This window comes from the organism of the source record quoted next, unplaced genomic scaffold (genome assembly GCF_019419815.1).
Source record: "Pyrus x bretschneideri cultivar Hongxiangsu unplaced genomic scaffold, Pyrus_bretschneideri_v1 Contig36, whole genome shotgun sequence".
NCBI lineage: Eukaryota > Viridiplantae > Streptophyta > Magnoliopsida > Rosales > Rosaceae > Pyrus > Pyrus x bretschneideri.
Window position 1 is genome coordinate 127068 of NW_025999679.1, and position 23617 is coordinate 150684.

Sequence of the window (23617 nt, forward strand, 5' to 3'; positions counted from 1 at the left end):
ACAAAGCTGAGATCCTCAAGGTACCCTTCTGAGTCTCAGCACCTTCAAGATCAAACGTAGGGTCTTTAGAGAATGGATGTATAAGGACTTATCTGCCTCATTCAGCCTCAAACTCTCACTGACTTATACCAAACCCAACAGATGACAAAGGAGCAGTATGTGTCTTTCATCTCCTTCTTCGAAAATCTGAAGACTTTGAGGGATCAACATCTTAAGGTCGAGAGACAAGCGAACAGAGTGAGTGCTACAAGAAGAATCACAGCAGGACCTCAACTACTCTGCATCAGCTAGTGGAAGAAGGCTCGACCATGAAGGATCGAATAATGGTGGTAGCTGCGGAGATCCAGAAGCTGGAATAATAACTCTCTGTTTTGAAGGCTGAGCATATGACCCTTTCCAGCAAGCTCTACAAGAAAATCAAGGAAGTGAAGAGAGTCAACCATGAAATGGATGAGTTTGAAGCTCAATTAGCCAACATCAATATAACCTTAGAAGAGTTGAGTCGCATTTTCACCATCATGCATATTTATCATTCCAGGATAGCTGCACTAGCTAAAGATGTAAACCTGTTAGGCTAGGGCCTCTATACTTCTCCTAATTATTGAATGAAAAGATTTCTCATTGCTTCACTAGTTTCCTTACTTATTTATTTTTCTCTAACATCAACAACTGCTTCAAACATACAAAAAAAGCCCTCATTTTTTCTCTAAGTATTAAACTTCACTAATATAACAATTTCTATCATCCCAAAAAGTTGGGTGGCATTTCTTTAGAAATTTAGTATTGATTGGATGTTTCTGTAAGTCGCTCTCTAAATCTGCCAAGTAATACCCCTTCTATCTAATACTTTGGTAATTGTAAATAGGCATTCCCAAGTGGGACTCCACTACCCAAAATCTCTAACTTGAGCTTCCAAGGGCATAACTGTTTTCCATACCAATTCTCATTCTTTGAAAGTCTTTAGCCTTACCCTCTTATTGTAGGCTTAGGCAACAGCCTTTTTCCTTTCCTGGATCTTGTTTAGGGCTTTAATTCAGGTAACATCCAAATCTTCAATTCCTTGACACATGGCCTGAATGAACTCACCACTATGTAGACCAAATTGGTTGTGAAGCCTTACATAACTTACATTGATCCCTATAAGGAGCATTGCATCTTGCCCGAATGTCAATGTATAAGGAGTGGTCCTAGTTCCTGCTCTTTTTGAGGTTCTGTAAACCCAAAGAGTATTTCCCAACTTCTCATGCCACCTTTCTGGGCTATATGCCACCATTCTTTTAATGATGTTCACCAATATCTTGTTGCTAACTTCTGCTTGACCATTAGACTAGGGATAATAAAGGCTAGACTTGATCATCTTTATCTTGAACTTAGTTGTTAACTCTTCTACTTCTTTTGAGATAAATGATGGCCCTCTATCTATAACAATCGTTTCAGGCACCTCATACATATGTATGATTTTGATCTTAATGAATCTATTCACAGTAGCTGAATTAATGGTCCTCACAGTTGAAGCCTCAACCCATTTAATGGAGTAATCAGTCGTCACAATAATGAAGGTGTGTCCCTTGTTGGAAGCTGGGTATATTTACCCGATAAAGTTCATGGCCCACCCCTGAAAGGCTATAACTTTATTACTAGATTCAAGGGCACTGATGGTGTGTGCTGGAGAGGTCCATGTCTTTGACATTCTTCACATCCTCTAACATAAGCTTTACAATCTTCCTCCATGTCAGGCCAGAAGTTACCATATCTTCTCAGCAACCATCGCATCTTTGTCTCGACTTAGTGTGCTCCACAAATGCCTTCATGCACCTTAGTCATCACCATCATTGATTTCTCCAAACCCAAGCATTTTAACAAAAGTCCATCTGGAGTCTTTCTCATCAAAGTTTTATCCCACATAACAAACTTAGTTGCCTGTCGCCTGATCTTCTTACTGGTGGGAAGAGAAGGGTCCTTCAAGTACTAAATGATAGATGTTCTCCAGTCTTCTATCTTAGGCTCTTTAGTCATACATCCAGGTTAAATCCTCTCTCAAAGATAGAAGGAAGATTTTTCCTTTGGATCTTTACTTTCATCTCAAGCCATCTCTCTTGAACATGTGCTCCAGAAGCCTTTTGTGCCAATTCATTGGCAATCACATTTGTTTATCTGGAAATATGGTTAATTGTTATTTCATTACCCCAATAATCTAATAATTGAGTAACTGCCAAGTAATACCCTACTATTGTGATATGTCTACACTTGCACTTTCCATTTAATTGATTAATCACCAACTCAGAATCACCATACACTTCTACTTCAGCTGCCCCCAACTCTATTAGAATCTCTAAGCCAATAATCAGTTCCTCATATTCTACCTTATTGTTAGTAGTATCCTTATAATCCAGAAAGAATAAACAGCAATGCTAAATCCTCTTTGGATCAATGATGACAAGTCCAGCTTCTGCAACATGCTATGTCCAAGATCCATCGAAATATAACCTTCAGGGAATGATTCATAATTTAGTTATTCTTTTTACTTTTTAAGGAATTCATTCCTCCTTGCCCAAATGAGCTTTACTAGGTGGGGTCCAGAGGCTAGCCACTTCCAAAGTTCCGGAGATGTTGACAAAGTCCTTCTTGGATTCTTGGGGCTATGTTAGGAAGTCTACAATTACTTGTCCCTTTACTACCCTATGAGGTACATACTGAAAACTGAACTCTGATAGTGCTAGAATCCATTTCATAATTCTTCCAGTCAGCATTGGCTTAGACAATATGTACTTGATCATATCAGTTTTGGCAATTATATAAATATGGCAGGGCAACATGTAGTGTCTTAATTTGCTAATAGTGAGTACAAGGCTAAACATAGCTTCTTAATTTGGGTATATCTTATTTCTGCCTCGGTGAGGATCATACTGAGGTAATATATTGTCTGGTCTTTTCCCTCTTCATTATTCTGAGCCAATAAACTCCCTATTGATTTCTCAGATGCTGAGATGTAGAGCCTTAAAGGCTCCCCTTATGTGGAGGCATGAACGTCGGAGGAGAGGCTAAGCAAGTCTTCACTTTATCAAAGGGCTCTTGCTGTTAAGGGCCCCGCTCAAATTTGTCTTGACTTTTCAATCTCAATAAAAGAGTTAACAGTTGGATTTTGCCTGCCAGACTAGTAATGAATCTCCTCAAAAAGTTAATCTTCCCAAGCAACCTCTGCAATTACACTTTGTTAGTGGGGGGAGGTGATTCCATTCTAGCCCTAGCCTTGTTATTGTCCACTTCTACACTCTCTTTGATGGACCACAAACCCTATAAAGTTGCCCGATCTAACCCCAAAAGCACATTTTCTAGGATTCATCTTCAACTTGTGGGTTCTCATTCTCAACAAGGCTTGTATGAGGTCTTCCAGGTGTTAATCTACAAATTTAGACTTCACCACAATGTCATCAATGTATACCTCCATGCTATGCCCGATCAAATCATGGAAAATAACATTTATTGCCTTTTGGTAAATAGCACTAGCATTTTTCAGCCCGAAGGGCATTACAACATATTTATAAGCTCATATATGTCCTGGGCATCTGAATGTTGTCTTTTGTATATCCTCTTTAGCCATTTTTATCTGATTATATCCAGCATTTCCATCCATGAAAGATAAAATTTTGTGTTTTGCAACTACATCAATGGATAAGTCAGCCATAGGCATAGGGTATTCGTCCTTAAGAGTTGCTTCGTTAATATTTCTATAATCGACACAACATCTAATGGCATTAGTTACAGTTTTCAGTATAGGTACAAAGTTGGCCAACCACTCTACATATTTTGTAGGTCTAATAAAGCTTGCCTTTACTAGCCTGTCAATTTCTTCTTTGACTTTTTCTTCTATCTCTTTCGACATCTTTCTCGGTTCTTGCTTTATAAGTCTGTACTCTTCTTTAATAGGCATTATGTGCTTCACTAAACTAGAGTCTGGTCCAGGAATTTCTGTATAACACCATGCAAAAAAGTCTTTGAATTCGTGCAAAATATCAACTATCTTTGCCCGATCTTCGGCTTCTAGCAAGCCACTGAGTTGTATTGGCCTTGGATCATTCTCAGTTCCCAAATTAATGGTTTCTAAATGGTCTTAAACTTTGGGTGTTGGTTTATCGGGCTCTGTAGAAAAAAATTCTACTGATTTTAGAGCCTTAGGCTTATTCTCTAGCTAATCTAAAGTCATATATACATTCTACCATGTGAATGGCTGCCTTTACTTCTTCTTCCAAAATTTCCCTCCCTTGGTCATCTTTGGTGCCTGAAGTTCCTTCTCCCCACTCTGCCATTTCTTTGGCTAAGCTCTCCTTGATCTCTCTTCATTCTCTCCCATAGTCCAACAACCTCTTGATTAAGGACCTGACTGTTATCACTTGGTCCTTTTTCTTCTAGTCTGTCATCATTGGTGTCAGCGGGCAGGGACAATATAAGGCATGTCCTATTCTTCCTGGGTAAGAGAAAGTCTTTGTTCTAAGAGCTTTTGGGCCGTCACCTTGGTAAGGCGGCCGTTTTGATCAGCACCTAGACATTGTAGGATCCCAACATTAGGATTGTAGAAATTGGCCTCAGCAACATTAGCTATGGGGAAACATGGTCGTGACTTAGGCTTTACTATCTCTCAAAATCCTTGTTCTGCAGTGGTGGGTTCATGATATACATCAACTTGTTGGTGTAAGGTAGATGATACAGATAGACTCTGGTGTATCCAATCATTTCCTAGCGATGCCCCATAGGTAGAGCTGTTATCTACCATAAAGAATGGCAACATAATTTTCTTGGATCCCAAGTCTACCTCTAAGGGCAGTATCCCAAGAGTTTTGGTTGGTGATGGCTCCAGAAAAACTAGACACTGTGAGATTAGCAGGTATAAGGTATTATTCTCCTCTGTAAAGTCTCTTTATCTGTTTGAGTGGCAGCACATTAACTACTTCCCCCATCTATCAACACCCTTTTGAAACGAACTTCTTCCAGAAAAACTGTCACATATATAGGCCTTAGATGGCTTGCTAAGGCCAAACTTGGCTTTTTGAACACCATCTTGTCAAAATAAACCCTCTCGGGTTCTTTTTGCATGGGATCAGGTGAGTTTGCCAAGCTTGATTACTCCTTATTAACTTCTTCAATGTTTACAAGTGCTATCATTGGCTTTTGTGCCATATAATCATCCTTCATTACTTCTGGTTGATTTGGTTCTGCACAGAACATGGTTGACCATACATAGGTCATGTTCACATGAAAGTTATTAGGTCCAAGTGTTTCTTCCTTCTTCTCCTCAATCTGGCACAGAAACTGATCCATCCATGCTTGAGCATCTTTGGTTAATATTAACTCAAGTGCTTCATCCTTTCTTATGGCATTAAAATCATGCAGCTGCCTTGGAGTTCCAAATGGAATATCCTCTTGTGGTAATGGAGGCATCACTTTTTCAGGAGAAAAGGTTTCAAAACAAATAGGGTATGGATTCCAACCTGGTGTAGGTACCATCACTATGCTCTCTTGGGCTCTTCTTAATATTTTGTACTTCCCTAGATGAGGGTTTTGAGGAACATGATCCCTTACGCCTTTAGCCTAGCCTTGTTATTAGCCATTTTTTTTTTCTTGCTTATCCAACTGAGTCGTCTCTCTTCCTTGGGTAAACTTCTCAAACTTAACATTTTCACAAGATTCTGAAACAACATGCATTTTTAGTGAGTTCATATGAGTTTTGTGTTGCCTCTAAACCCTTCTTATCATGGATGCCCCAATTTCTCAAACAGACATTTCCGTCTCTACTCACTACATACCGCTTTCGGCCCAGTTAGGCTGAATTCACCTTTGTAATTGGTGGTATCAGGCTCATGGTTCTTCAAGCTTTCTTTGTCTCATGTTGCTGTAGTTAGTTGGTTGAGAAGCCTTAACATCCACCCAGCATGGCAACCTCACCTCCTTATCTTTTACTTCTTCAGAAGCTTCAAAATTTCTAAACACTTCAAACAAACCCTTAGGCTTTGAATCTCTTCCCAACTTCTAGAACACATTCTTAGTAGTTTCCTTGTTTGTCTCAACAGCCTGAAGAATACTCATGCAGGCATCATGTTCTTCTATCTATCTCATTTTGACCAATTCTCGATCAATGATGGCACTTGATGATGGTACCTCAAGCTCACACTCACATTGACATTTGTTACACAAAACTACTTCTTTGATCATAACTGCTTGGGGCTTGTCGGGAATATCTTGACACCTTCTGTTGGTCTACCTGCTTGTTTTCTTTCTCCTCTTTCCTCTTAACCTAATTAAGATTTATCATGTCGATTGGGGCTTCAGGGAATGGATCTGTGTCAACCATCATGTTGGCCTGGGGTTTCTCCAGCAATAATTTTCCTTTAACTATAAGGTCTTGGAGCTAATCTTTGAATTGCACGCAATTAGCAATGGAGTGATTGAAGCTTGCAATACTTCTTCCTTCTAAGTTCTTCAAGTTTAGGCATCTTCTTGGTGTTGTCGGGCAAGATTATTCGAGCCCTCACCAGTTCCTCGTAAATGTCTATGACCTTGGTTAAGTCAAAGGAATATGACTGATACTTTGGAAGCTTCATAGGTACGATCTTCTGGTTTTTTATAGGTTGAACCAATCCCTTCACCATCAAAAGCTTGAAAGAAGTGGTCATTTCTGCAGCACATAAGTCTATCTTTTCCCTCAGGCTGTTATCATTTTCTCCCACCTCTAGGCTTTCAAACTCCAATTAATGTATTGGAGTTTTGCATTTGTAAAAAAAGAGGCACTTTGGATGAGTGCTTCACTTGCTGTTCTTCTGCCAACTTCTTATACTTAATGGCTGCAATCACCAGCTCTTGAAGCTCGTAAAAGTGTACATCATAGAACTTCTTCCTCAGGGGTAGTCTCAGAGCTTTTTAGGTGATGGCTATAAGTTGAGCATGGTTGATTGAGAACTGGCATCTCATCCTGGTCTTCCTGAACTTATCATAAAATACTCAGTAGACTCATGTTCATATTGCTTCACTTCCACCAGATCATTAATGGTCATTTCAGGTTCCACCCTATAAAACTGCTTATGAAAGACCATCTTTATCTACCCCAGTTGGCAATGGAATTGGGAGGTAACATAGAGTACCATTGGGAAGCCAAACCTACTAGTGAGCTTCCAAAAAATCTTAGTTTGTAGTTGGGGTTGTCCTCGAACGCCACACAGTGATTTGAAAATTTGAAGATGTGATCTCTAGAAGACACATTACAGTCTTCTCCACTAAAAGTTAGGAACGTGAGCATCTTGAAATTGAGAGGGAAAAGATTCTGCTCATCAATGTACTCAAGATAAGGCTTCTGATATGTTATCCTAAACATTGGGTAGGCATGCGGCTAAGCATTATATACTACCATCCTTCTCAATTCTGCTGGTTCATTCCAGAGTTGTTGGTTAGCCATATTATTGTGTGAGGGATAGGGAGTCCCCCACTTCGAGCTATGATCGGTGCTCGAGAAAGCTTCCCTCTATAGGTCTGGCTGTCTCCATCTTACTTATCATCCTCCTTTATTAGCTAATTGTGGTGGCCTGTAAGGAAGATACTTGCCCCAATTGTGGATAAGCCATTTCCGCTTGTTTCTCCCACCGAGCTAGACGCGCCAATCTTTATCCTTTCATAACCGACCTACCTTCTAACATCTGGTGGTGGTGGGGGATTGAGCAAGCTTGCTTCTTGAAACTCTTCATTTTCTCGCTGACTGGTTTTAACTTCTTCCTTCATTTTCCCTTTATTTTTCTTTTCTTCAAGTATGGGGAACAAAGGAATTACTGGTTCTTTTTCTAGGCTTGGCTCTGTGATTCTTTCCCTGGTGTAACTATCATTCGGTGTGGAGTACTCTAACCCTAACTTTCTTTGTGGAGTTCTTGTTAAGGAACATAGCCTACTAACCTTTCATATGGTCACCAAAGAGATCTTCTCCATACTTTTCAGTACTTGCACTATGGTGGCTTGCAAATCTTCATTAGTGACTTTTTCAACCGACTTCTCAAAGGAGGTCGGGCTCTCTAAGATTGTAGGGCCGTGTAGTGAAGGAAAGTTCTTTGGGTGATTTGTCATGCCTGCTTTTATTGGACAAAGAGGTTGCCCAAATTCCACCTTCCACCTAAACGTTTGATCCTTCCTTTATCTTGGCATACAATATCACAAAATGGATCCCACCGAGTATGCCAAAACTATGTTTAGGATGGATCTGTCCCTCGTACAGCTCCTCGGGGTCTTTCCTGTCAGGCAAGGTTTGCTGCTTGGTATGCTGCAATATAAGTTTGCTATTAGTCTGAATGGTGCCTTTATGGGGCCCTTGTTAGGCCTTGAAGCTCACAATCAAAACTAATATGGATCTGAGCGTGCCACTGCTATCTTTGTATAACAGATTATTCTTTTTTGGTTATTAACTGGGTTGATTACTTGTGCCATAAGTTACTTGGACTTCTTGATCTTACTGGATTGTTACAGATGTGTTAAGTCTGCATAAGCTTCTTTTCTCACCTCGTAAACAAGGACTTTTACTCATACTATTATATGTCCAGATAAAGGGAGTTCAAGGCCTTTCCAACTATTTCTTTGATTACAGTTAACACTAAAGAAGCAATGTTAATTAGTTTAGCTAGATTAATCACAAATGAACTTTGAAAAACAGTTGAAAGTGGTTTAAAACACAAAGAAAGATGCATTAAACAATAGATCTACTTTATGTAAGCACAAACAAAAAAGATTCGGGCAAGATTATAACCTTGTCTGGCAAGGTTCAACTTCTTGCGACCACTTCTCTTTGTGTCTTACAAGGGTTGTAATCTTTGGGGAATGAAAGGTAAAGCGATTTTACAAAAGGGATTCGATACTACAACACTGGGAAAAAGTAGTAGAGCTTCTAAAACTTGACAAAAGATGACTTTCTACGATGAATCTATGACTAAAAGAGCAGAGTCTGGACAACTAAAACTTTTTGGTTTCTGACTTGTCTAAGAGCAAAGTGGGATGTCTTTTGATTGATTGGTTGCGTGTCCTTATCTTTGGTAGCCCTTGCTACTTTTATAGGCTTTTTAGCCCGACTGTCTAAGCTTTGCCTTTTAGTGATGGCCTCCGGAACATGGCGAGTCACCACTTATTTACCTATCCATGCCCTCAAAAAGTACTTTTTGTTGGGATGAGCTACCCTTCTGAGTGTCACTTCTCTCATATGTCTATTGCCTATTCCTTGGCAAAAATGATTTTTAATTCCTCTTGGGCCGTCGACTTGTCTCTTTTCTTTTTGTGTTCTTGGACCTCGACTCTCACTAAGCCTAGCATTAAATATCCACTGAAACACACTATCTTCTTTTTCACATGGTTTTGCAAATTATTCTAAGGTTCCACTACCATGGCCAATTAGCAATAGTGGCATCAGTCTATGTAGCATAAATTGGAATGAAATGATTATCCACATGATATGTTGGGATTCTGTGACTCGAAACGATTGAGTCGTGAGTGTGCATGGAGTAGTTCCATGAGCGTGCGCAGGTGTTCACGTATACATTTGGATTCCATATCACGTATTTGTGTCGTGAAACATGCACGTGTCTTAGAGAGCTTTCTACATAGACCAATTCTTGTATAAAATAAAATAAAATTTTAATTTCTTTCTCTTGATAATTGATCATTTGTAACCAGTGCATGCATGCGACAGTTGATTATGTGATGAGTGTTGTATACATCTTACCCAATAATTTCTTCATTTGGCGTTGAGATTATCTAAAATACTAGCCATTTAACAACATCATTCCTGAACAGTTGAAGTGCTTCTTACTCATCTTCATCATCCGACAAGCCAATTGATTCCCCAAAGCAATAGGTTCCTTTATTTCCATTTACAGAATTTCTCACCAATATTTTGGATGATTAGACCGATACTACATAATCTTTTATTTAATTTTATTTTGGATCTTTATTTGGACATTCTCCTTCAATCTTCTCATCTATTTTAATAATTATCTTTGCAATATAGTTTGAGGATCAAAATCTTCTAATTTTTAGGCCACTATCAGTTGAAAAAAAAAAATCAATCAAATCAAAATTACTAGTATAAGACTGACGGTGGAAAAGCGTCATCTTTCATGTTTTGAAAACGTCATACATGTGAATATCGTCCCATTAATTATATTAGATGACTAGGGACGTCTCGTTTAGTGTCAAACGATGGCTTTTAGCTAAAACCGTCATCCCACCACCCAAAAATAAGCAAGAAAATTGGGGTTTCAAGTACAAATAATTGTTCGTTCGATGCGTCGTTTGTGTAACACATATTGACAAGGTCAGTTTTGGATATTGATTCAGGACAGATTTAGGTTGTCATTCCAAAGGCATCCACACGATACTTTCTAGAAAACCGTTGTCCCACTAATTAAAATCTAAAAAGTCATGTACAAGACGACGTTTTCCAAATAAACCGTCGTGCGAAGCATCACCAAACGATAGTTTGGCATAAAACCATCATCCCATCTACACAAAGAGACGACGGAAAACCCATTTTTTTAGTACCATGTTTGAAGAGTAAAGGAATTAAGCAATATTTCAACAATCAAACGATTTGAAATATTGATAACTACACATGTATCAAAACAAGAAAAACACAATAGTACTAAACGCCAAACTATCCATGAAGTTCCAAATAAGCCTCTAATAACAAGGAAATTGTCGTTTGAAGACTTGAGGTTAATGGCATTGAAGTTTGAACTGCGAGAAGCCCTCCTTGAAAGCCTTGTACTTGCAAATTGGAACCGATGGGTAACCGATTCCTAAACAAAAAGCATTTAGAACACCAAATCGCACCAAACAAGGTTATCAGCCAAACGAAAACCAAATTAAACCTAGAAACTAACCATTTACCAAAATTAGCTAAACTTGGGACTCAACATAGAAAATATTTATACCTTGACTGAGAGTAGAGAGGAAATAGCCACATAAAACCCACATCAATGAGAGCATCTCTAATGGGAGTCCATATTTAGGGATTCCCACCACCACCTTTGAGTACTCATTTAAAGACTTAAAAGGAATCTTTGTGTCACTTAAGGAATATTGCTTCCAACGGAAGAGTCTTTATAGTACAATCCCTAAATTTGAGGTTTTTTCAATTTTAAGTGACTGAGACCCGCACCTTCTTCCCTGAGTCCCTATATGTAGGTACAAACACCAAGTATATGGCGAGTCCCTATACTTTAGGGACTCACTTTTCGATGCATTGAAGATTCATTTTGTCCCTATATTACTTTCATACTCAATTTATACGATAGTTATCCTTATATAGGGACTCTACTGGAGATGCTCTAAGCATGAAATGCGTTTCAAAACAAATTCAAATCAAATTGAAAAAAATTCAAGCTGAACAAATAAGCAAGTTGAAACCCCAAACTGGAATTACCAAGAACGCTCACAATCTAAGTCGTTCTTCCTTCGTCGTCGGAAAGAGGGAGTGACCACAACCTCAACCATAAATGCTTTTTTCAACAAAGCAAGAGAGTGACCACTACTGAAAATTGGAAAGGAAAGAGAATGAAGGGGTAAAAAAGGATTGTCACCGACTCCAAAACCAAAGGCATTCTTCTTAGTGACTCCAATTGTGTTAGGTTCCTTACTTAAGTCTTTCTAACAATTTTTCTATATGTTTTGACAATTTTGATACAAACGAGTTAACCTCTCAAATAGATAGTCAAATAAATAGAAGTGTGATAAAATGACTTAAGTGAGAAACACGATGCAATTAAAGGAAATCCTCTATGACGAAACATGTGTAGCTCATGGATATCTCCCCTATGGGAAATCATGAGAATCTGTCATTTTCACGAAGAAATCATGCACGGAGGTCGGCATCAAGTCGATTGAAACCCTCAACTTCTGCGCCAAGATGTTAATAAGTAACCTTACCGCACGTTTCCCAAGTGATTTTTTTTATCTAATCGACAATTGAAAAAGACAATTTGCAGACGTCTACTTGAAAAAAATCATTAGTAAATCAATCGTTTTTCATTTTGTACCAAACATGTAACTCGTTTTAAATTCTTCTGTCTCGATACTTGAATCCCCTCATCCACTATGTAAACGAGAATCTATCATGATGCAATTGATGGGCCCGGGTCCATCTACTTTCTGGGCGAGATTATTAGAAAGCCCAAATGATGTGGGCCTGATTGTCGATCGTACCCCGAAATCATAAAATCCAACCCATCGACCTCATTCCGTTTCCTTCTCCCTCTCTTCTTGCTCAGTGAACAGCGCTTCCCTCTTCACTTGGCCGAGTCACTAGCAACTCCGACCTCCGACCGAAACCCTAGCTCTCTGCCACCATGAACTGCGCACGTAAGCCTCTCTCCCGCTTTCTCTCTTTATCTATCTCTCCCTCTCTAGAGAATTCGCTGCTTTAGGGCCTCGTTTTAACTGATCTCTCATTTTCTTCCTTCTCTTCCTCCTAGCCTGTACAGTATCCGGCGAGGTGCCGGAAGAGCCTGTGGTCTCCAAGAAGTCCGGATTGCTCTTCGAGAAGCGTTTAATCGAGCGACATATCTCGGTGCGTTCCTTCTCTCTCCCTCTCTTCATTCTAGGTTTTTCTTTGGGTTTTAGCAATATTTACTGTTTGGTTGCTGGGAAAATCCTGGAAAATAAGAGAATAATAAACATGTGGAAATTTCTTAGTGCATTTTGTTTGGGCTATTTGTTGCTGCTGTTATATGTATGATATCTTAATTTTGTTGATTAAGTTGCAATTTCATTGCTACATATGATAGAAGACTAAGTTGTACTTGTTGAATTATTCCACTAGGAATATGGGAAATGCCCGGTAACCGGTGAACCACTTACCGCTGATGATATCGTTCCAGTTCAAACGGGGAAGGTACTGAATTTCAATATATTTACTTAATTTATTTCATTACTCTTACAATTTTTGGTATATATTTCTATATCTTTATATAAGCGTATTTATGTGCACGCAATTATGGGTATCTGGAAAATTACCTCTTAGTCATTGGTCTCAATGAGTTGTGCTAGAATCTTTATCAGATAAGCTAGTTGGCGTCTTGTAATTATTATAATTTCTTATGTTGATTTGTTCTATGGCTTCCTATGCAGATAGTGAGGCCCCGACCTGCACAAGCTGCTAGTATTCCTGGAATGCTCGGAATGTTCCAGCTTGTATGTCTTCTGATTATACTCATTTATTATATTCAGTTTGTTCATTTTTTTTTTTAATTTACAATTGTAGCTTTGAATGTTGTCGTATACCTGTGCTTTATACTCTACAACAATTGTCGCAATTAGTTGCAACTTTGTTTGCCCTTAACATGTCGTGGTCTGTAAATTATCCAAAGAGAAACCATCTTTATTATACATGTGTGTGACTTTGATTGCCATTAATATGTCATGTTCTATGAATTATTTAACGAGAAACCATCTTTATTATACATGTGTGTGAGATAGAGAGATCTAAATATAGCCAACCAAGAGCATCCGATGATAAAAGGAATCCGTTAGCATTCTCAGCATTTGTATTCAGATTTTGATGAGTCCATTACCATCACCCAGTCAATGGACTCCTACTATTTTACCAACATAACATAGCTATTATTCATTCTGTTCATGATAGCAGTTCAGGCTCTATATCAAGTTGATTATGAATCTTCCTTGAGAATAAGAACATTTTTGGATAGTGCGTAATTTCTTTAGATTGATATACCATTTTATTTTATTTTAAGTTGTTTAATTGTTGTGAGTATATTTTATATGTAGTGTTAAGGTTTTTTTTCCCTTGCTTACCTATAGGAATGGGACAGTTTGATGCTAGCCAACTTTGCAATGGAGAAACAACTACATACAGCAAGGCAAGAGTTGAGTCATGCTTTGTATCAGGTAATGTAACTAGGAAATATATATTCTAACTACATATATTTCTTACGAGTTTCTTCTTTTGTTTTATTCATTTCATTCAAACTACATATATAGCTTACATGTGTTTTGCATTTTGATACTCATTTTCTTATTTTTAGTGAATTGAAATGGAATTTGACTTGGTTGAATGACCTAATTTGGTAATCTGTATTTTGGCAGCATGATGCTGCATGCCGTGTTATTGCAAGACTCAAAAAAGAAAGGGACGAAGCAAGGTCATTACTTGCTCAGGCTGAGAGACAAATTCCCGCAGCACAATCAGCAGTTGCAGTAAATGCTTCTGTCCATAGCAATGGAACGCCAGGTTCTTTCTCTGTATGCTTCTCTGAGAATATAACATATTTTCATAAATTAATTTGTTAATTAATTTGAGCTCTATTTTTTTTTCTTCTAGTTGCTGATGACCAGCAGGGACGTGGTGTGAGCAATATACGACCTGGAATATCTGCCAGTATCCTAGAGAAAATGACCGAATGTAATGTAACTCTTTCACAGCAGCGGAAGATGCGGCAGGTACTGTTTATGCTGTGTTGCATTCTCTGATTTGTCTGATGTCACATACCAAAGTTTTAACAGTTTACTTTCCATGTGTAGTTTACATAATCTTTTCTTGAGAAAAGCTGCTAGTGAAGTTCAGCTGTTTTCACAAAATTTATTTGATAAGTTCTGATGGTTATTGCTTTTATCTCTATGTTGCTTTGGGCTTTGGTGTTCAGATATCCCCAACATTAGCTCCAGTTGATGCGTTGGAGAGGTATACTCAGATATCTAGTCATCCTCTTCATAGAACAAGCAAACCAGGAATTTTATCGATTGATATTCAGTCTAACAAGGTATGAGATTGTGTTTACCTCTGTTATTATATCGTTTTGTTTAAGCATCACTTCCGTATGGGTATTTGACTCCAGTGAAAGACTCTTAGGTTCGTACTGGATGTTGCATGATTTTGCTCTTCAATACTGCCTTTGTACTATTAGAAGTGCATTTGTGATCTTTAATATTCATATATCTACAGGTTTAGGTTTGGGGATGATCCTAAACCAAATGTGTTGAAATGAAGAAAACAAATTTAGAAGGAACAAATCTAGAATTTATTGAGCCTTGAAGCTCTCTTGTTTTAGAGTTCTTTTGCGTAATGCTATATGATGAGAATTTAGATCTTTTGCATGCTTTTCCTACCTTAATCCACACTTTACACTGATCTTTCTCTTCATGGTATATACGGGATTACGGATTAAGGACAAAGTCATAAATCCTTGTGTGTCTGTCCTCTGTATTTTATGTCATTGAACTCAGTTATGTTTCCATTTTGCTGATCAAGTATTACTTTTTGGCTTTATTCTCGCAGAATCTCATTGCAACTGGAGGGGTTGATACAAATGCTGTAATCTTTGATCAGCCATCAGGGCAAATAATATCTACTCTTAGTGGTCATTCAAAGAAGGTTTCAACTATTAATTCTGTAGCAAGCAATTACTTGATTTCTTTCCATGAATGCATATTAAAGTTTGTGTATGTTTTTCTTTGGTAGGTTACAAGCGTGAAATTTGTAGGTCGGGATGATGTGTTCATAAGTGGGTCAGCAGACAAGGTAAGCCGCAATAAATTTGTTTTCTTCTTGTTTCTTTTTTATGGACAATTTTAATACCTCCATTGATCTATTTATTTCTTCATTACTATTTTATCTTCTCTATTTACTGGAGTTATCATTAGCTTTGTTTGTCATTCATTATTAATTTGGCCACTGCTAAACTCTGCCTACCTCACAGTTACAAGTTTAGCCTTGGGACTTTGTATGTACATCTGTGTGGACCTACACGGATTTAAATTTATATTCTAAAGTTAGTTTTTATGCAACTGGGGTGGTGATCAACCTCCCTGACCCAAACACAAAAAGAAGGAGATCAGGAAGGATAAATTGAAGTCAATAAAGAACATTACATGCATGCAATTTAGATGTTATTGCATAGGTTGTAAGGGTGTAACTAATCAGATATTCAACCTAGTGTACTCCATCTTTTGATGTTGTATCATCATTTTTCCCCTTTAATGTTGCAGACAGTTCGCATATGGCAAGGCTCTGATGATGGAAACTATAACTGTAGGCACATTTTGAAGGACCATACTGCTGAGGTAAATGGTTTGGACTTGAGTTCTCCAAAATTTGTTCAAAGTTAAAGCCCTTGGACAAAATATGTAATGAGCAGCAAATCCAAAAAAGGACCGCAGTGAATCTTCCTCTTTGTTTCTCCTGCAGACACACATATCTATTTGACTTAAATCTGTTTTAGCAATGTGACTGTAATTAATGTACTTCAAACCCCAGGTCTACTTTTTGTGTCCACTTCTGTAATGTTTCTTTGTATTCAGGATTCGAAATCCATAGTTGATGTTATAGGATGTCTGGTAACCAAAATTTTATACCAATGTCCATGATAAAACAACTGCTATCTGAAAATTTCACTTTATTTTGATATTTGTTTGACGGTACTGCTTAAGAAACAGAGCTTTATTATGCAACATTTTTTTGGTATAGTAGTTATGTGCTATCTATTGGAATTTATGTAGTGCGTCTCAAAATTTTCAGGTGCAAGCTGTTACTGTGCATGCCACTGGTGACTACTTTGTGACTGCTTCTCTTGATAGTACATGGTGCTTTTACGATATTGCTTCTGGGTTATGTCTAACACAGGTCTATCTCGCTCTCTCATGTGTATGTGCATATGCCATATACTATATACTATATTAAGTAATATTCTTTTTAAGTCATCTTCTAGTACAAGGCAGTTCATTACAAATGCATGAACTTGAATTTCACTGTGTTTAATAACAATCTCGTTGCATTTTGTATGGAAAATATTTCTGATTGATTGTGTTGAAAGTTTCTGTAAACTGTTTAAATAGATGCATGTATATAGGTGCATATGTGCTTCTATATTTATTGAGTTCACTACAATAATGAATGATAATTGTAAAAATCTTCTTCATTTAAAAGATATTTTGAACTTTGGTTTTTGGAGGAAGGAGGGAAGGGGGTTGTGGGGTTGTGGCATTTAAGAATGAGTTTTTAATCTTTTGGAGAGGATGGCGGGTTTAAAACAGCTATTTCAACTTCGATTTACATTTATGCTTCATGATGATATTGGTATAATGGAAGTTTATTTGGCTCTTTAGGTTGAGGATGCTTCTGCTTCGGAAGGCTATACATCTGTTGCATTTCATCCTGATGGTCTCATTCTTGGAACTGGCACCTCAGAGGCTCTTGTGAAAATTTGGGATGTAAAGGGTCAGGTATGTGGGTTTTTATTTCCTTCTCTTTTCAGTTTTTCTGATCTTACATTCATTACTTTTGCTAATTGACAGTCAAATGTTGCAACGTTTGAGGGACATGTTGGTGCAATAACTGCAATCTCCTTCTCTGAGAATGGTTACTTTCTTGCGGTAGGTTTTGAACCTTTTTACAAAGAAAAACGTGAAGTGGATAGAATTAGATAATACCATGTTCTTATTTTACATTTGAATTTAACAGACTGCAGCTAGTGATGGCATTAAGTTGTGGGATCTACGAAAATTGAGGAACTTCAAGAAATTTACTCCCTACGATGCTGAACCAACAAACTGTGGTATGTATATCTCCAAGCATTTTCATGATTTCTTTCTAGGGAACAAAAATGACAAGCATTTCAGTGACAATACCGGTACTTTGCAAAGTCAGTTAAATGGCTTGAAAGTATTACTTAACTTCTTACAGGTTCTTAGTTTAGATGGTGGATTCTTGGGTCATATCATATATGTAATTCTAATTCTTGGTAGATGAGAGATGATTTTGAGTCATATTTCCATCCAGTTTACCCTATTTATTTTCTCTTCCAGCGTACAATTTTCCATTGTTATGTAATCTCTAATTAGTTATAATAAATTGGAAAAGGTTTTGTACTTGAATGAATTTTAACATCTAGATAGAAGTCTTTGAAAGTAGAATGGAGTATAATGAAAAGCTCTATTTTTGATCCTTGCAGTTGAATTTGACTACAGTGGAAATTACCTTGCTGCTGCAGGCTCTGATATAAGGTCAGTGTTTGAAAATTAAACCTTGTTTGATTGGGCACCCAGAAGAAAAAAAAGTTTATATAAGCGAAACGCTGTATTTTCCTTTTTCTAATCTGGTGTACAAGAATGCATTTTCATTTTATGTTAATAATGTGATGAAGCTGAACATATTTGTGGAGGCTGTATACAAGTTGCAATCGTCTAATGATATACCATACAATGTAATATTCCAAGGACAATTATGGAATACTCAGGGTGTCCTGTTGCCTTCTCCCTCCCCTTTTTCTCGATTCATGAAGATAATGAAATGAAATCACTTGCGTAGATTTACTAGACATTGTGTGGTGGTCCGAGCAAAACTGAAATCCCCCATAATAATAGTCAACTGCTGAAGTTGTCCCAAAGTATCCACAGTTTGCTATGAATGAATGTGTGAGAAATGACATTGTATATTTTGTCAGCCCTACAGAGTTTTGACGAATATTCCGCCAGTATTGCTTTCCAGAAACTTTTGAGCACTGATTACCGACGTTGTGTTTTTGCAGAATCATCCAAACAGCTAGCGTCAAAAGTGAATGGAACACTATAAAGACTTTCCCTGACATGTCTGGCACAGGTTACCTATCATCACTTGCCTGTAAATTTGGTTGTAGACCATGTGGCCTTGACTTGGGGTTAGTCTGTGATGCTCATTATTTTCTTGTTTCGTTCTAGGTAAAGCAACAAGTGTGAAGTTTGGACCAGATGCAAATTATATTGCAGTAGGATCAATGGACCGAAACCTTCGCATTTTTGGCCTGCCTGGCGTAGATGGTGCAATGGAGTCCTGAAGTGGTGATAATCTGCAGTTTGCTGAATCAAGATAATTTCGAAATTTACTTGAATGCATCTTGTTGGCGGCTTTGTAGCAAATCTACCATTCGGAATGTATTTCTGTAGTTTTATGTTTCCATGTGCAGTATCAGCTGAGCGTTAAACATATTCGAGGAAAAAAATAGAGGAATGCTGAAGCGATTTTTGAATATCTTGGCATATCATACTTTTAGTTGTACTATTTTCATATGTTGCCTTAAAATCTCTCGTCTTAACTTCTTTGGTGATGAAGACTTGAAAAAAGAATGCAACATATTGGTATTTTATCTTTTCTTTACTATTATTTTATAGAAAAAGTGGTTTTTGAAATTTCATGCTAGTTTAGATTTATTTCTTGAGCTAAATAGTTTTTTACTGAAGCAAACAGCAATGCGAGACGGTGCATGTTTTGTTAAGTTATAGGGATTTAATTCAGAACCAACTAAACAATGTCCCTGGAACAACTATTTCCACGCTTTTTCCGAGATAATTAGAGCATTAGTCTCTCAACTATAGTTAAGTTGGAGCTTTGTGCTTCGAATTAAGAATGCATGAGTATTGATCTTTAAACTTGTCATAACACGGAGCAACGTTTTAGAACTTAAGTACCTTACTTGTCTGTTAAACCCCTAAATGGTGTTGCCTAAAAGCAAGGTTTTAAAAGGAGTTAATTGGGCGGCGGGCAAGGCCCTAGCATCTAGGAGGGTTCTAGGTGGTTTTTTTTTTTTTTTTTATAATTATATTTATTATGTAAATTATAAATAAATGTCTACTTAACTATAAAAGATATATAATTGCAGTGAGATACATTATAACTGAAGTTTTTAGTGGGATACATAATGATGATAGTTATCTATTTTCTATCTAAGTAAAAGTAGCGACCTAAACGGACCCCTTCTTATTTTTCAAATGCTTATAGATTAATCGAGGCAGTAATTAGCTCCATAGTACCTAGGCCTCGAGCTAGACGGAGATTTTCAGAACAGTGCCTAAAAGTCCAAGAACCAATGATCTAATTCTCCACACATTGTTGCTCTCTCCTACCACGAGTAAAAACCTCCCAAAGATCAAATGTAGAACTGTTCTTAGTGTTGTATTTCACTACTGAAACAATAAGTACATGCCTACAACTACATAATTAAGGGAAAATTAGATCTTTAAGACATTGATTGTTGCACAAATTGAATTTAAACCCCATAAATTACAGCTTCAAATCTAATAGCTTTCCAAAAGTATTTCATCCCACGTTAATCAAACCTCTCCTGTGTTGAATGGTGCAAACTATAACAAGAATAAAGAATGTGATCACCAACAGATACAAATGCATAACATCGTCTTCGTCTTGTATCATGTAAGGTACCGTGACACGTGTGTAAAACCCCAAAGCTGCATATATGAACGAAACATACGTGAGTACGCAGTCAAGTAAGGAATATACGCAAGTATGCAGTCAAGCTTGAAGCCCAAGGGGTTGCTCAAATAGATTACCTCAACATTCTTCAACTCAAATTCTCCGTTATGCGCCAAGCATAAGTTCCCAAATGTTTCACATGATCCGCTTGTTCCGCTTAACCTTTTTCAAACAAAAGTATACAATTATGACAAGAATCTGCAAGCACTTTCCCATTGGACTAGGGGGAAAATGTTCAAAGCATAACATTGTAAGAGTAACTTACAAATCTCCATCTAGGCATAGAGCATAGTTACCACCTCCCCCAAGAGCTAGCAAGTCATTCAAACACATGTAATAATACCGGTTGGCTCCTATGTAGACAAATTAGACCGGGATCAGCGTTGGCTTTTTCTCTCTTATTGGAAAAAAGGTAAAACAAAATTTGGAAAATCTATCTATGGCTTTTCAATCATCAACAAGGCTGTTTAGTTACATATTGTTCGATTACCATTCAAATTTAAGGTACCAATTTTATATGTTGTGAGAAAATATGTTAAAGAGCCAGTCCATATGAAGGATGAATTGACACGCAACGCAGCAAGGTCATCCACTGAGGTATCATTTAGCATCTCTATCTTAAGCTCCGCAACATACGCAAGTGTTCAGTGTTCTTGGCATGCCCATCACCAGTTATCTCTTCTCTATACCCAAATTACACATCACCCATATTCGACTGCCAGATCCACCAAAAGGAAACATGCATCCACAAATAAATAGGAGAAAATGCTTACCTGTTGGCCTAAACAGCCTTGGTTCTCCATATATGGTCGTGAAAACAAATGTTTGGTTTGTTCCCTATAACCAAAAGGCAGGCATAAGAATGTGCTTATATTGGACTGATAAAGAAAGAGAAAGTTCAGATATTTACATAACCACAGTCAAGAGAACTTCCCAATATTCATTAACATCAATAAAAAAAACAAAAAGAAAACATATGTTGATTAAGGTAAAAGCATGTTTACTTGATATTTTCTCTTTGACGTGGGTTTCAAGGGCCCCTCTAGAAGTCCACCAAATACAGCACCTTGCCTATCTCCAGCAATCTAGAATTTTAAAGACAGTCCACATTATCTTCACATAACTACAAACAAATCAATTCATCAATTTTCAAACGTCATTGGCAGATTCATTAACATACCAGCAAACAAGGACCAGAAAGCTCAGAGCTTTTGCGGATAAGTGTGCGCAGTGATATACCATGTTTCGCCGTACTGCCCTTCATTCAAAAGAATTGATACTGAATCGAAATCCAAATGCAACAATAGCAGAGTACTTCTAATGCAGGGAATACTCCTCAAGAAGCTTACCTATACAGCAAAACCCATTGGCACCCTTTCACTATATTAGGAAGTGACGACAGTAAGAATTCATGCAGGTCTGAGGAAATAAAGACCGAGTCATCCATGAGAAGTGGTAGTTGCTTCTGTAGACTCTGCTGGTCAGCTGCTTCTTCAAATACCTCAGAACCACTGGTGCTCCCTCCAGAAGCACGGTCATCATCGTTTTCACAATTGTTTTCTGTTTCCTTGTTCTCACCTGGTGGGGAACGACATTCTACATATCTATGAACGGATTCATCTTGGGATTCAAAGTTGCCGCTACTAACAATTGTTGATTGATGCTTGTTTGAAGTGGATCCACCAAAGCCTACCGATGGACAGGAAAAGTATGAAGGCAAATATTTACCCCCTGTAGAATACAGCCTGGCCTACACATTGAAAGACCTAATGTGATAAATCACGATACACAATGAAAGAAGAAATCAACTGAACAAAACTGTAAATTTAAGCATGCACGGTCAAGATAAACTTTTCGGACCAACAAGGGCACAAACTTATAAAATGGAGCTAAACTTCTGCCCGAGTAAGCCGCAATTGAATAACTTCATGGTAAAAACAAAGACAAAAAGGCCATAAAACTCAGCTCCCCAAGTTTCTGGGCAGATTACCATCAGAATAACTGCAATAACTGAATGATTCCAACTCTGTTGTTTTGGCAGTTAAATTTGAATTGTATCAATATAATTCGCTTCGTGAGATCTCAAGTTCTGAACTATAAGCAGAACCAATTTACCCAAAAAACCCAACTCCGAAATTACGTTATCTAAGAAACCCAGATCTCAAAATTCTTGAACAACAAGGATCACATCAACAATTCAAGCACACCCATCAAGCTCAATCATTCAATCCAACGAAACACATAAACAAAAACGAAAAAGATAAAAAATTGGATCAGGAAATTACCTCAGGAGGATGATCGTTGTCGTCGAGTGGGGAAGGAAGAGAAGAAGAAGACGGCGAGTTGGGTGCATCGGCAAAGAGACGTGAGAGCTTCTGTGTAACTTTGTCTTTCAATGTAAACATTGTGTGATTGTTACCGTGAGGAAGCAGACGTGCGGGCGTTTGAATCTCAGCCTTTTTTTTATCTCACATTTTTCTTTTGGGGTTTCGATTTTCGTTATTTTGTGATGGAGGAAAAAGATGGACGCGTGGCGTCGGTAGCAAGGACGGCAATCAGAGGTGGGGCAATGCCACAATGCGACTTGGATTCTATTCCTTCCTTCCTTTACTCGTTATATTGCTAATTAGTGCTGGAGCGGAACTTCAATTTTTTTTTTTATATTACCAGAGCCAGAGGTTGTTATAAAGTTAAACGGTCACATATGCTTCACGTCATTTTGTTTGTGTTGTTCATGTATTTGGCTTAAAATTCAACACATATGATAGAGTGTATTGAGAATGAGTTCCACATCAATAAAGAGAATGACCTTATATGAACATATAAGCAAGTTATTTACTTTAACTGTGTAATTGGCCTTTTGTTTTAATAAAGAATAAAGGTAGTGAGACCGCATTTTTGTGCTACTTTTGTCATTTGTGTGTCACATAATGAGGCAAATAATGCATATAAACAAGATTAAATGAGAAAAATTGTTTAACTAACATGACATGTACAATCACTTATCATATTATATGGTACATAAATGTGATATCCCTAACATTTTCCAATAACCTTAGCTCAATTAAAGAGAAATAATAGTTCTTGAATGCGTTATTCGATGTGCCATTGCAAACGTCTAGCAACAAGTGACTGAGCGACGTGCCTTCGTACAAATTCGCAAATGTCATCCTTACGAAATTTTAGAAATTTTAACGTTGTGGCTTAGTTGCTCTAGACAAAAAGACAAAATCACCCCTTCTCTCTCACCCCTTCTATCCCCACCCCCACCCCCACCCCTAGCGCGAAAGAAAGGACATGAAAGATTTCTCTGACTGTCCGACTGTATAAGCCAAAAAAATGCCT

General features: G+C 37.7%; 2 protein-coding genes across 3 annotated transcripts; one reads left to right on the forward strand and one right to left on the reverse strand.

The window, feature by feature from the left end:
* Nucleotides 1-12230: 12230 nt before the first annotated feature.
* LOC103948660 (pre-mRNA-processing factor 19-like) lies at nt 12231-19146 on the forward strand. The gene is made up of 18 exons (XM_048592032.1): nt 12231-12375; nt 12498-12583; nt 12836-12907; nt 13144-13206; nt 13834-13920; nt 14119-14263; nt 14354-14472; nt 14676-14792; nt 15308-15403; nt 15491-15550; nt 16018-16092; nt 16547-16651; nt 17134-17250; nt 17323-17400; nt 17489-17582; nt 17979-18030; nt 18555-18625; nt 18724-19146. Exons 1-18 carry the CDS (start codon nt 12363-12365, stop codon nt 18837-18839), a joined length of 1566 nt encoding a protein of 521 aa, XP_048447989.1. The 5' UTR covers nt 12231-12362; the 3' UTR covers nt 18840-19146.
* An 853-nt stretch (nt 19147-19999) lies between these two features.
* On the reverse strand, nt 20000-22752 carry LOC103948659 (TLD domain-containing protein 2). Of its 2 annotated transcripts, none has more exons than XM_009359701.3 (8): nt 22558-22752; nt 21622-22017; nt 21453-21525; nt 21277-21357; nt 21046-21109; nt 20538-20625; nt 20350-20434; nt 20000-20247 (listed from the first exon to the last, which is right to left on the reverse strand). In XM_009359701.3, exons 1-8 carry the CDS (start codon nt 22623-22625, stop codon nt 20209-20211), a joined length of 894 nt encoding a protein of 297 aa, XP_009357976.2. In that variant the 5' UTR covers nt 22626-22752; the 3' UTR covers nt 20000-20208. The 2 variants fall into 2 exon arrangements, with proteins under 2 accessions (XP_009357976.2, XP_009357975.2); XM_009359700.3 differs by having other exon boundaries at nt 21622-22022; nt 22558-22749.
* Between the last annotated feature and the right edge of the window lie 865 nt (nt 22753-23617).

Coding starts and splice junctions, on each gene's coding strand:
- LOC103948660 (XM_048592032.1), top strand. Junction 14,264..14,353: donor CCATAGCAATGGAACGCCAG/GTTCTTTCTCTG, acceptor TTTTTCTTCTAG/TTGCTGATGACCAGCAGGGA. Junction 17,583..17,978: donor TGCTGAACCAACAAACTGTG/GTATGTATATCT, acceptor TGATCCTTGCAG/TTGAATTTGACTACAGTGGA.
- LOC103948659 (XM_009359700.3), bottom strand. CDS start 22,677: ATGTTTACATTGAAAGACAAAGTTACACAGAAGCTCTCACGTCTCTTT. Junction 22,023..22,557: donor ACAACGATCATCCTCCTGAG/GTAATTTCCTGA, acceptor TTCAATGTGTAG/GCCAGGCTGTATTCTACAGG. Junction 20,435..20,537: donor CTATGCCTAGATGGAGATTT/GTAAGTTACTCT, acceptor TGTTTGAAAAAG/GTTAAGCGGAACAAGCGGAT.